This window comes from Homarus americanus, unplaced genomic scaffold (genome assembly GCF_018991925.1).
Source record: "Homarus americanus isolate GMGI-L3 unplaced genomic scaffold, GMGI_Hamer_2.0 scaffold23598, whole genome shotgun sequence".
NCBI lineage: Eukaryota > Metazoa > Arthropoda > Malacostraca > Decapoda > Nephropidae > Homarus > Homarus americanus.
In genome coordinates this window covers 2,885,696-2,899,984 of record NW_024731054.1, presented here as the reverse complement: position 1 = coordinate 2,899,984, position 14,289 = coordinate 2,885,696, and the positions used below count along the sequence as shown (strand labels likewise).

The following is a 14,289-nucleotide window of genomic DNA, read 5'->3' as shown; positions in this document are numbered from 1 at the left end:
CAGTTCAGTCGCATAAAATGTAAACCAATTTATACATAAATATTTGTTATCATCTATATTAAATACTATTTTCACAACAAATTAACAATAATGCAATTCCTTAAGTATTAATTAATGTTTTGATGTGATAATCAGTTGATACATGGTAGTTTAAGCCGTGGTCAGACTACAGGTCGGGAAGGTGTCCACAGATGACAACACAGGTGCCTGGCAACCTTATAGTCATTCAACAACGCTCTATGATGTTAACTATATATAAATACAGTAGTACATTAAATAATACATCCATGATATTGTTGTATATTCAGATATATAAGGGTTGGTATAACACATGTTTATTAATAAACTTAACAACATTACCCGTGACGGCCTCTAGTACGAAGTAAATAAGTCTACTCATTTGATATTTCAACTTATTTTACCTTGATTTATAAATAATAACCCAATTTGGATGAAATTTAACCTAATTGTGATTCAACTTACATATTTTCTGCCTTGAAACAAGTTCAAGTGAACATAATGGTGAATGAATTAGCTTGATTTATTTCCTATTCCACGTACACATGACTGCCCTGGTGTCTGTAACAACAGGTACCTGGTGACTCACAACTGCTGCAAGTAACAACGAGAGAGTAGTCCCGTTACAGGTTATCTCAATATATTTTACCGGATATGAAAGCTACAAATGTGTTGACGTCACCTTTTAATTCATGTACTATAATTAAAGTTACATGAAGCTTTTTCGGTATCATGAAATAGTACTAAATGAGTACAAAGTACATAGTCCGGCAAGTAATAAAACACTGCATATCCAGTCTTGCCAAATGTCCATCTTTACCTGAGAGAGAAGCCTTTGCATGACCAATAACCTACTGATTATGTTTCATCAAAATAAATCAACACACTTTTGGAGACTCCAATGTCAATCATATCCAGCATCTAAACTTTCCATTCTGAAATATTGTAAATATATTCTCTCTTGGCTAATATCCAACTTGTATGCTGATAAGTGGTAAAAATAAAAAAACAATAAAAAATAATTGATCAACATATTTGTCTTTGATTTGTGATTTGTATGACGTTTATATAGTGTGGTGTGTGTACTTGTATTTATATTTGAACTATACAGGAAGTGGTTCTTTAATTAAACAGCATCAACACAATGAATTCCCTTATGGTCACTGTCCATTACTACAGTATCTGGGCACTGTCTGATTGATACCTGACAACAAAAGCTGTAAGAGATTGTGTAGTTTGGAGAAGTGTCATCAGATAATCCATATAAGTGTGGAAAATAGTTGTAAAAGAATGATAATATTCAAGAAACATTAAATGGTGCTGGTAATTACTGTTGCATCTTGTACAGGTGTCTTGTGTGGTACCAGTTCTATGTAAACAGGTAAACCCACTTGGGTCCAGTTTCCCTCCAGCTGTTTTGACTGATAGTCTCTAGACTGTTTGTCATAAGGCCACAGTTGGTGAGACGGAGTAAATATTGGTCAATATTTGAGTTGTAAAAAAAATATTTCTGGTTAGAAAGAAAACAGCTCCAGCTTTCCTGGTGTTTGGAGACTTACGAATACTGTATCTCACAGGTAAGTGGTACCCGGGTGTATAATGCCTGGTCTCTGTGAATAGCACAGTACTTATTGACACTAATAAACCCCTTTCCCCCACAGCTGTTTCCTGATGTCATTCCATGTTTGAGTGAGAAGCTTTTGTGGAGTCAATGACAGGAAATTTGAACAATGAAATTTAATGAAAAGTGATTAAGTATTCAGGTAAAAAGCAAGACAATAAATTATTTAAAGTAGTACTATTCTGTATAATTAACTTACCTGCATACAGTATTGTACCAGTTTTCATGTTCATTCCCAGTTTGTTTTCCTCATATTTTTGGTTAACCAGATGTCACACACTACAAGTAAGAAGAGAACAGATGAGGATGTAAGTTATTATGGGTAGTTTGTTATTGATAAGAGCAAGTTTCATACCAGATTCCCATTAATCTTTAAATGCCAGCCATCACCGGTGGAGGTTTCATGTGTTCCAAGTTTTGCACATATGGGGGGGAAGGAGTAGGTAGTTCATTTTCCTAACATATTTGGATATGGTCTAACATTGACACTTACATTAATATTCTATCAAAATGTAAAGAAAAGTTTCCACAATGTAATTCTCTCCATAATACTGAATATTATTACCACATTCATTGTACAATACACAATTCTTTTTGAAAATTTTACTAAGTGAATGTTGCTCTTTATAACCATGCCTCTCCTCAACACCTCCATATTTGCCCTCTTACCAATTTTAATGCTGTTAGTTACTACAGTATTTCTTAATCACAATTTCATAAATTAGTCCCTTTATAATATCTCCAGTCATTGTACAGTATTGTCACGTGTCAATGTTTCTCTAAATATGCACAGGGGATCCCCGACTTACGAACACCTGCCGATACAAACAGGATTAAAGTTTAAATTTATGGTACAGTACTAGTATTTTATTTACCCGAGGACTTATTTTTTACTTAGGGTACATTTACTGTATTTTGTCATTCTATTTCTTCTTTTGTCTTAAATTAAAACATTTTAGATATATATAAGGACTTAGGCTATGATATACAGTAGATTTTAAACATTGTTCTGTAAGTACGGTATGCATATAGCATGCGTTCCGACTTGCGTACAAATCTGATTTAAGGATGCCCTCAGGAAAGGAGCCTGTTTGTAACCCGGGGACCCCCTCTATATGAAAAGGTACGTTTTTCATACAGCTGAAGTTTCCATGTCCATGAATCAGTTCACCGGATAGTGTACAGCAGTATTGTTTTAGGAATAAAAACCAATACTTACTGGAAATCCATTATTTTAATATAACTGATTACATCAATGCCCAACATATGCTGCTTTTACAAAACATCTGAATGGACTGCAAAATAGACTGTGTGGTCCACATGAACAACTAAACATGCATCCACCATATTAGAGTCCATTGCACAATTTATGATTGTGGCTCTATGATTTGGTGAGAATATTCAGTAACATCGTACACACCATTTAGCCTCCAAAAATAGCTATGCCTTCTCAAACAGTGAGCACAATCATTGTGCCTCTTTATAAAAAAAAATTAATTTATGCAGATGAGTTTACTCCATCTTTATATCAGTATCTGCTGAATAAAACATCACAATAAGTACCTTTCACTACATCACTAAAAATTTATGCACTCAAAACATGAATTGGTTTTACTATAACAAACATACACTTTAAATAGCATGCATCATGGCAAGTGCAGCCTCACATAATGCTCCCTAACATTTTTCAATATATTTAATCCTAAGATTTTTAATTTGTTTAAAGCTCACCATAATATCTTTGAAACTGTCAAATCCATAATATCTGAGACAGACACGTGAAACTTCAGAGAAAATGTGAGGGAAGTCATTCTCTCAGTACTGTGTATAATTCACAAAATGTTAATAAAGCACAAGACACTGTACTGTACAGTGTCAGCTCTTAACACACCTAGGGTGTACAGTACTTGCATGCTGAATAGTTTATTTATTACACGTAATTGCAAAATACTGATGTTAAGGAGGTATAGAAGTCATGGATTTGACAAAGTTTACAGATCACATTCCTAAAAATATATATCTTAGTGTCATTTTAACAAATTATAGATAATATTCCAAAATATTGATAAAATTATTAAATCTGTACTACACTAAAGTTGGATACCTTTTCAAGGATATTTCTTGATAGTGAGCTTGGCTCATAGCTTATCATTTTAACTATTTTACCAGAAGTTTCATACCATTCCTAGGTTGTGACTCCAACAGGCATTTATTTACATCTATATATAGTACAGTACAGTACCTACAATTTACTATGGGGCTGAATAAGCAGCAAGTACAGTACAGTATATGGAAACTTGCCGAACATTTAGCCCGACCAAACCACTTAATATCATCACAGTTAGCAGCCAACAATGACAACAACTCAGCAATGCAACATTAATTTTTCTAGTGAGAGATACAGTATAACTAATGTTCACCTCTAGTGTTAGCTAAGATAAGAATATTTTTATCTAAGTACTGTATACCTGTTGGTAAAACTTCACTATGGGTCCATCACATTAATGTTTTAAGAATAAAATGCATACCAATAGGTATGACAAAAATATTTGTGTTTTTTCACAGAAGAGAGCAACTTTTTATGATACACAGTGTATATTAACTGTTTAATCACTGCTATATGACAGCAAATTCGTCTCTTCACGAATTTTTTCTTTCAAGTTTGACTGTGTTCACCTGCCTAACATTTGTCAGTATTCCAATCAAAATTTGTTTTGTGATCTTGTGCTTTTTTATTTCATCTGTTGTGCATCAAATTTCAGAATAATAGCACCATATTTTGATGATGTGCACATTTTAAATCACAGTAACACTAAGACTGAAGAAGGAACTTATATACTACAGACTAATCAAAGTTTATTGAATTTAATGTGACTAGAATACTGTACCAAATGGAGTAATTACCATAGTATTAAACAAAGTATTTGATTTGCTTAAAAGTGTGAATACCACATTCACTGACACTGGCAAACTAGTTTTAGCATATTACTTGTTATGCCTGCTGGTGTTGCTATGATATATATGACAACAATACCTTCAAGCAAAACACTGTGGCCACCTATGAAACAAAATGTTGAATACCAGCATAAAATCTTATAAAAAGCTCAGTTAATGTAAATACAGTTGTTAATGAGAAGCTGCCAAGTAGTCTATGACTAAATTTATGATTATGATCTAGTCTTTAAGTAACAACTGAAAAATGTGTAGGAATGAGTGGGTTATCATCATACATGTAGAAGTATAATAAACAAATTGAATAATTCTGGTACTATGAACTTTCTCACTCCTGTATGACTTTGGCACTTCACTCTAGTTGCTCAGACAAGAACACATCACAATATAGATACTGACAAAATGCCAACAACATTCTACATAGATCACCATAACTGAGTTCCTTAAATGGGTATGGAATGGGCTGTTTAAACATGGATTCATCTTTTATGGTTATAAGTGCAGAAAATATGGTTGAAAACAATGAACAGATGACACATAAATAACATATTAATAATCTGTTGCCTTTCAAATTATTGTATATAAATATGAATTTGCTGTAATTAATGTCCTCATAGTTTATCATTCCATAACTGTACAATTTCAGTGGTGAAAATCTTAACCACTTGTATTGTACATTCAAGACTACAAACACATACAATAAATACATACACCAAAAGAAATACAAAATTCCCCCAAAATAATATTCCATTGTACTACGACCATGAATGGGTTAAAGTGGGCAAGCAATTCCCAAACTTTAAGTGAAGCACAGTAAAATGTCAGACAACCATACCCCAAAAAATCTCAATACTGTATTATATCTTCAAAAATAATGCATGAAAACAAATGAAGAAACAGTATGCAAGTGTTTTTGTTCTTTTTCTGGCCATACTTGCTTTATTTTATTTATCTTTTCACCACTTATTAGGTTAGTACAGGAGGATAATGGAGTCTGGGGAACCTGTAATGTTTGATAAGGTCACACGGGATAACACCCTTCTCACATGTGCCCGGCCTAAGTAGGACTCGAACCCGTGATATACTACTGTATACAGTACTGTAGTATTGGTGAAAGATAAATGCTTTAAACACTAGGCCGCTTGAAAATAGATTACACTACAGTACTTGTATTGTAAATAATTCTCCAAGTGACATATCAACTAAGCTTTCCCAACCTTAGGCATCTTTAATTAGCATTTGTAATAATTCATGAAAGTTGTTATTCACCGAGGGTCGTGTTGCCACATCGCTGACGTAGCGGTACAATTCAGTAAAGAGCAACAAATCGGTTTCCACAGATTATGACAGTGCTAAGAACACAAAAAGTATATAGAGCTTATTCAGCAGACCAGTTATTGCTCAGTTACAACAAACATCTACAGAGTACTAAGAAATCTACAAGTATGAAATATGGAGAAAATAAACTAAATTTACTTAAATAATTTTCAAGTTAATATGAAAAAGACAATATGACAATATCTTCTCCTAGCAAAGTTCAAATTAAATAATGGTTGAAAAATTAAGAAAATATTCCATGAAAATATTTTCTTATGTAATAATTTTTCATCTTATATCAAGTTTGTTTATTTTGGCATGTTGACACAGTACTTTGTAACATTCTAATAAACTAAGAACTGTTGCCCACCTGAGGATAAATGCCACCGCACACAATAAGTCTCCAAATTTTGTTGTTGTCGGGAATGTGATAATGCGTATGACAACTAGCACCCCTGAAATTACAAATACAGTGACAAAAATAAATATTATAGTATAAGGTCATTTTTGTATCCGAGAACCCTAAACGATTATTATATTTTAGGACACACTTAACCATAAAACACAGCCTAAAACTCAGACTATTCTTACTACTTATTTTTAGGTTCCTGTTTATTGTATGTCCTAAAATCTAGTCATTAGTTAGGGTTCTTGAATAACAAAATGTTCCTGAATAAATACTACAGTATATAAATACCACATAGGTTATCACTTGTAAATTAAGCTACAACTAATGTACTTTCATGTGAGGATTTTTATTTTGAGGGGAGAAAGATAATTAACTAATGGTTTCTGGAAACGTAAATTCTGGTTGACACTGCTGTTGTACGACACTGATGTACTATTCTGTTGGCTCCCATCACGACATGTCCATCATATGTCTCATCTTTATGTACAGTATTTGCTCTGATGCACATATACACACACACACACACATCACAAACACACACAGATATACACACACACATTCTTTTGATAACCCACACAGACATCTTCTCTCAGCCTGTAATAACCCTCAGACACATACTATCTCCCACCATGTCTGTACCAGTGTGTCTACTTCAACCAAAACAGACCCAGACATCTCCTGAAAATTCATTGGCTTTAATACCTACGTGTAGTAAGCTACTTGATCCGCGACTGACTATAGTTGAGTTCAGGTTAAAAGACTATGGTAAATATAAATTCAAAATTATCAAAATAATCTATACAACACGCACTATCTTTCAGTTTTTCGTGAATGATTGAAAGACAACAGTAACATTGTTCTCGCTTGTTGATGTGTGAGGTCTCCCAAAAGTGAGGACAATGCTGTTGTTGTAATACAGGCATTCATGTGATCTCCATGGAAATCTGTAGGGCAGCGTGTACACATTTTGAGACACCCTCTACAGTACATGTATAATATGTCTTGCCACAACATAAAACCTTAATTACTATATGTGCCAAGATATAGTGACTGAAATGTTTAAAGGAATACTGCATAGGTCACCTAACCTTTTGTATATATAATAAACTACTGCATATAAGTGTGACATGTACCAGGTATAACCATAATGTTGTAGTGTGTGTGTGCAACATTTCTACTTTATCAGTGGATATGACTAGTGAAATATACCCTTATAATAGTAACATAAGACTTGAAAACAAATCTTAGTAACCAACAAAGGCACCAAAAGTATGAAAAAAGACAAAGTATAACAGAGAGATCAATACATCCATCTTACAGGGTTGGTGTGTTCACTCCAAATATTTATGGAATGTTGCTTGCTTGATTTTATCGTTTTTGTCAAATGTTGGGTTATGAGTTGATTGGCCAGTCATTCAAGTTTTTGTGTTGCACTGTTGACACATACTTGACATTGACAGGCTCTTGATTATACAATGTGAACATGTTCTGGTGTTTGTCAAGCCTAGTGGACCTGTAGGAAAATACCTTAAGCATCTCCTCATAATTAAATTAAAGTGAACTTGTGCATTCTATACCAATACAAATTTTTATTCTCCATAGAACTAACACCAAAATCACATTCCACTGTAACACAAATAATAAATTCATTAATAACAACATATGCATTCTAGATAATATTATATAAATACATTATGGTACAATTACATAAACATGGGAACATTTATACAGTAAAACCTCTGAAATCCATTGACAAGTTATCCTGGAGTCTCAAACAACCAGCACCTTTGGGACAGAAAATGAACTTGGTGCTCAAAGAACAGATGATGCACTATTTTGAAGGCCTCACCTCCCACCTTACCCCACCCTTGATGAATACACACATCAGTTATATTTATTTGAGTCAATGTCCATTGTGCAATTTTGTGGAATTTGTACTACAGTACTCATGTGTCTACAGTACTAAGCTCCTTGGATTAACAAATGTTCAGAAAAGACAATGTACAAATACTGTATTGGTATGACCTTATTCCCAACAGGTCTGCATTTCCAAGGGCTTACTGCTTATACCTGTAATTTAAAAAATATTCATCAAAATTTTGTGCAACATTATGAGGGCAAGTTCCCGTATATATATATATATATATATATATATATATATATATATATATATATATATATATATATATATATATATATATATATATATATATATATATATATATATATATATATATATATATATATATATATATATATATATATATATATATATATATATATATATATATATATATATATGAGAGAAATAGAAATTTCCAAACAAACCAATATTGAACCCTAGAATAATCATAAAAAAATATATATGGAATCTGCAGCTCAGATAAGTAACATCCTTGGTAGCTCAGATTTAAATTGACTGACAAGACTCGATTTGAATACAAAAATACACCACATTAAAAAAGCAATGAAATTTCTTACCAGTTTTTATAGTGGTACTGTATAAGGCTTTGTCAAATTATATATATATATATATATATATATATATATATATATATATATATATATATATATATATATATATATATATATATATATATATATATATATATATATATATATATATATATATATATATATTGCCACTAATACTTGGTAAAAAATACGAAGACTTCTTTCCGAGTTCTCAATTCATCTGATACATGATAATCTACATGATGTCTGGGAAAATATACACACTGCCTTTGAGATACTCGTGCTTGAACTGTATCACAACATTGTCCTTACTTGTTGATGTGCGAAGATGTCCACAAGTGAGGACAATGTTGCTGTTTTAATACAGGATCTCCATGAAAATCTCTTAAGAAAGTTTGTATAGTACAGATAAAAAATTGTCTAAGACAATAACGCTGACAATAAGGGGCAGATAGAGGATGGTTGCCACGACAACATCCACGCCTAATTTTGCATTTCTGTACAACTATTTTTTTTTTTTTTAGTCAACAGGATAATTTTGTTAATATAATTTAAACTAATAATGGAAAATACTTTGTCACTGCTTGCTCTATCACTATCACAACTCGATTTCATTATTGTCAACCGTTGAGCATCAGTTTATGCTTCACAATCACGGGAAAACTTTGCCATTTGTGCGGTTTCCTAAAAACTTTGCAATGCACAACAACTGATGGACTCCACTTGATAATACATCGTACACATCTGAAACTTGTGCTTATATGTTATACAAAAATAGTCAACTTCATAACATCCTTTGAAAGCCTGTGATTATCATTACCATGCTTTATATATTGTCAGTTTTAACACTAACAGTAATGTACTTAAGCTAGAATATAATGCAATATTAATTAGATATACTGTTTATATAGGAAAGGAAAAAATCTTGATCTATATATTTTCTGAAATATGTAGCCATGATTTCAAACACCTTTACCTAAATGGGATTTTAGCATAGGAAAACATCTTGTGACATTTTCACTAATATTTTTTCCATATATAAACAATTTCACACCCAAATCTTTGAAAGCATGGAACAATATTTTGCAATTTCCAAACACTGCTAGTTAAGGACATGGCATACTCTGGATAGTCATGAGTTGGCAACACTGGAGACAGTCGACAGCATAGCCAAAGAAGATGCTTTGGCTGGGAATGACTCATCAATATTTAAACATGTGTAAATTATTCTTGTGATGAAGAGGTTCACTGGTTGTTGACTAGTGCAGTAACGAGTGAGACAACTGTGCGGTCCAGCCAGGTAACAGCTCGTGGAATAATGTAACCACCGTCGTAATAGCCGAGATGGCCTCCGTGTTCTGTTTCAATATATAAGGAATTCTTGTGGGTTTCTGGAAAAAACATGAGAAGTCATACAGTAATGTAACTAACTAGTCATGTAGCTAGTAAGATATAACTGTGTATAATATAAACTACTTTCTCTATCTACAATGTAACATCTTTTCCCATTATTTAAATACAGTATGGCAAAAATTATAGCATCAAGCCTTAAGCATTTCCATTATACCAACTGCCTCAACACCTCCACCTGTCAACTACCCACCATCAATGCTTCAAACAAGTAATGTAAGAATATTACCTTAGTTTATATTTTGTAATAACAACATAAGAAAAACTAAAAGTTGTGTTTATATCATCATATTTGTTTTGCATAAATTTTCTTGTTGCATCATACTTGACACAAAGTTGTCTTAAGCCTCACAGACTCACACAACTTGACATTAACAGAAAAGATTTACAGTACCCAGTAAAAACCTTCACATTAGATTTTAATTTCCCTGCCAACACCAACACATTATTGTTACATTCATACAGTATAAAGGTGTCCCAGAAAGACTACAGTGCAGCAATATAATAACATAGTAGCTTAAACATAAAAGTTGTGAGTTTGAACTTACTGACAAAAGCTTGTGGAATGCTGAGCATGTCTGGATGCACCAAGGGGTCATCCCTGGCATTGATAAACACAATAGGGACATGTACATTGTGTAAGTAATTTGCAGAGCTGTCGTTTCGATATAACTCTTCTACACTTCGAAAGCCATAAATTCTCCTGAAATCAAAACATTGAGGTTCTTTACATGAGGCCTGCCTTAGTATCATTTAAAGTTCTACAAACAATACCTAGATTACTTTTCTGAAATAATATATCATTCCATATTTTTTAAGACAAACAAGTTTATTATTATTGATATGCTGACCTAGTGTAGACCTCATCCAGTTCTGGCAGTGTAGCTGCTGACATGACTCGTCGCTCATCAATGTTATGTTTGCGTTTCACTTCTTCTGTGAGCAATGCTTCTTTGTGTTTAATAATGACTGACCGCATGTTCTCTGTCATAGAGAAGAGATATATGCGTGCCAGGTTGTGCCATTCCAGTAAGTACTTAAGGCCTCTGTAATAAAAGAAAAAAATAATAAATCCGTAAAAAATAATGAAAATGATTAAGAAAAAAAAAGAAGTGAAATGTTATCAATATTCAGTCAATGTCCAAGTTTTTCCTCTTTAACTTTGCCAAACCCAATTATAAGTCAATGGTATACCAGTACAGTATTAGATATATTATTGGGAATATATAAAGTATTTCTATTGACAGTAAATTATTGTACGTGAACTTTTTATTAAGTAATATATCCACTGAAGAACACAAAGCTCATGCAAGATTAATTCAAATCTAACTGAGTACTGTACACCATCACATATACACTTGTCACCATCACTCACATACCATTGTAGCATAAGCTATAACACACAAAAATAAGAGCACTGCACATCTTGACCGAACTGAGGAGGACTGTACAGTACTGCAGGTTACAGCCAAATATAAAGTGCTCTCATGTTTCTGTGCTGTACTGTATTGTCTCCTACATTGAGATTTCAGAGTTATGATTAAGTGGTACAGGTATTACATACAGTAATATCTTCAGTTACATGTAAGTTTATAAAAACGAATTCCAAGCTAGTATATTTAAAGTTCTTGTTGCTATTTGATATACCATAAGTGTCATCATCAAGGGGGTGAGTAAGTCAGCTCCCAAAGGTTTGCCCTAATATTATGAAAACATTCTACGACAATAACTTGTTGAAAAAGTCGTATACAGTACTACACATTTGTTGATTTTAAACAGATACAATCAAACTGACAGGTGCTACATGGAAAAGCTGGCTGTTAAGGTTCCATGATCCCTGGGTCCTGTCACTCTTTATGTAAGTAGATAAACACTCAAACATTAACATCACCAATCCTTGGATATGACTGTGAAGGAAATTGAGGAGAAACACAAGCAACCTTAACTTACGCAACAGCATCATAGCCCTGACAGATTGCAATGGCTCCAATGATGTTGTCTGGACGGACTCTTGTCATCTCTCCTAAATATTTGGTCACAATGTTCCCTCCCATGCTGAAGCCAACTAAGAGGAGCTTTGTGTCTGGGTGTGATTCCACGAACTTTGTCAGCATCAAGTGTAACTCATCTGTTTGTCCTGTAAAGATTAAAATTATAATTAGTAAAACATTTCAGAATTTAAAAGCTACATTGATTGCATTTTCTCTCTGGGAAATTTATGTTACAAAGCACACTGAACTCTATTGTACGACTGTCCCATCCAGCCACAGTACAGCAAAAACATCGAATTAGTTTATGTATGAATACAAATCATAGACAACTCATCACTGCAATACGTGAAAACAAAGCCCAGCAGCTAACCATATCGGAAAATCCTTGGGCTGGTAACTTTGAGGTGTGGGAGGACGCCTAGATGGTTGAGCACCACACACCGGTAACCCTGTGAACACGTTAAAGACACCAGGGACCGCACGTATGTACTCTCGCTACTGTTGGCTATTCCTGGGCAGACAGCAATAGTGTAGTCCTCTGGAATAAAAGAAACAATAGAATCTAGTTTAGTACAGTTACACTATGGGTGATGAGGCTATACTGTTTAATGCTTGTTGAACCAATTTGACTGAATATCTATATCTATATACTGTACTATATCTATCTATTCATCCATCCCCTCTATCTATCCAGCTATCTATCTATCAACAAATACATCTCTTTGTTTCTCGCAACATACATACATACATACTCATATTCATACATACATACATACATACATACTAACACAACATACACACATACACAACATACGTACGTACATTCATACACAACGTACGTACGTACGTACATACATACATACATACATACATACATACATACATACATACATACATACATTCATACATACCACTGAACTGAGAGGGACCTGTTGGATCATACACATCCCAAGTGACAGTGGCGCCGTCCTCCTGTCTGGCAGCAATACGCCGAGGCATCACATTAGGGCAGTAGGTGCGTCCCACAGTGGCATGAACGATAGTCTGAAGGTGTCCGCTGCAGCCCCATAGTCTTACTGGGACATACCTGTGAAAATAAAAGCCACGTCAGGAAATGTATAGCATGAAAACAAAATACCTTCGTTTTCTAATTACCGTAAGCTGTTATTTTTCAGCTCTCTCTCTCTCTCTCTCTCTCTCTCTCTCTCTCTCTCTCTCTCTCTCTCATCTACTGCAGTATTTGCTTCAGTCTCACAAACCAAATTCTGTCTCTAAAATACTGTACTTTTTCTCTTTCGTCTCTCACTCTCCTACCTGTACCTCACCTCTCTCACCTGTACCTCACCTCTCACACGCAACACTCTCCCTCTCTCTCACCTGTACCTCACCACCTCTCTCACACACAACACTCTCCCTCCTCAAAATCGATCCTGGTGTGGTGAGGGCCGCCAAGGTCACCCCAGCCACCCAGAATGTTATATACTCTTCCCTAACGTAAACAAGTGGTGATAATTATAATGATTCCTCGCACCAGTTGTTATCATCATCATCATCATCATTATTTTTATTATTATTATTATTACTATTATTATTATTATTATTCTCTTATTATTAATCTCATCATTCTAGGGATTATCATATCACAAAGGTTAGCATTTACTAATTAATTCAAGAGTGTGAAGAATCAAGTCAGTGTTTTCGTAATTATAATGAGATGGGAGCAGAAATGATGATGGTATAATGATTCACCTGTAAGTCATTAACACAGACAACAGGTATACACTACACTTCCTTAACTGATATTTCTAAAAAGTTGGTGATTCTGGCCGAGGAGGATGTTTGTGGGAATTCTGGCGGGGAACCAATCAAACTGTGTGCAGCAAAAGGGAGTTGTGGATACCGACACGAGTGTTGGTGTCAATATTTACCATAGCCAGAGTTTACTGCGATGGTGGGTGATGGTGGTGAGAGTGGTAGTGATTGTTTGGGTGGTGGTGATGGTGGTGTTGACTGTGTGGGTGGTGGTGGTGACTGGGTGTTGGTGGTGACTGTGTAGGTGGTGGTGACCAATTGGCTATGGTGGTGAGTGTATGGAC

At 34.2% G+C, this 14,289-nt stretch overlaps 1 protein-coding gene across 2 annotated transcripts in view; it reads right to left on the bottom strand.

The window, feature by feature from the left end:
* Positions 1-2,854: 2,854 nt before the first annotated feature.
* The window catches only part of LOC121867514 (abhydrolase domain-containing protein 2-like), a 38,147-nt gene continuing 26,712 nt past the window's right edge, over positions 2,855-14,289 (bottom strand). For both annotated transcript variants that reach the window (XM_042367490.1, XM_042367491.1), the window contains exons 2-7: positions 13,105-13,280; positions 12,564-12,731; positions 12,153-12,339; positions 11,054-11,248; positions 10,751-10,905; positions 2,855-10,183 (exon numbers count right to left, since the gene is read on the bottom strand). In XM_042367490.1, the coding sequence (XP_042223424.1) occupies positions 10,038-10,183; positions 10,751-10,905; positions 11,054-11,248; positions 12,153-12,339; positions 12,564-12,731; positions 13,105-13,280 (1,027 nt within the window). In that variant the 3' untranslated portion in view covers positions 2,855-10,037. The remainder of the gene's footprint in view (positions 10,184-10,750; positions 10,906-11,053; positions 11,249-12,152; positions 12,340-12,563; positions 12,732-13,104; positions 13,281-14,289) is intronic.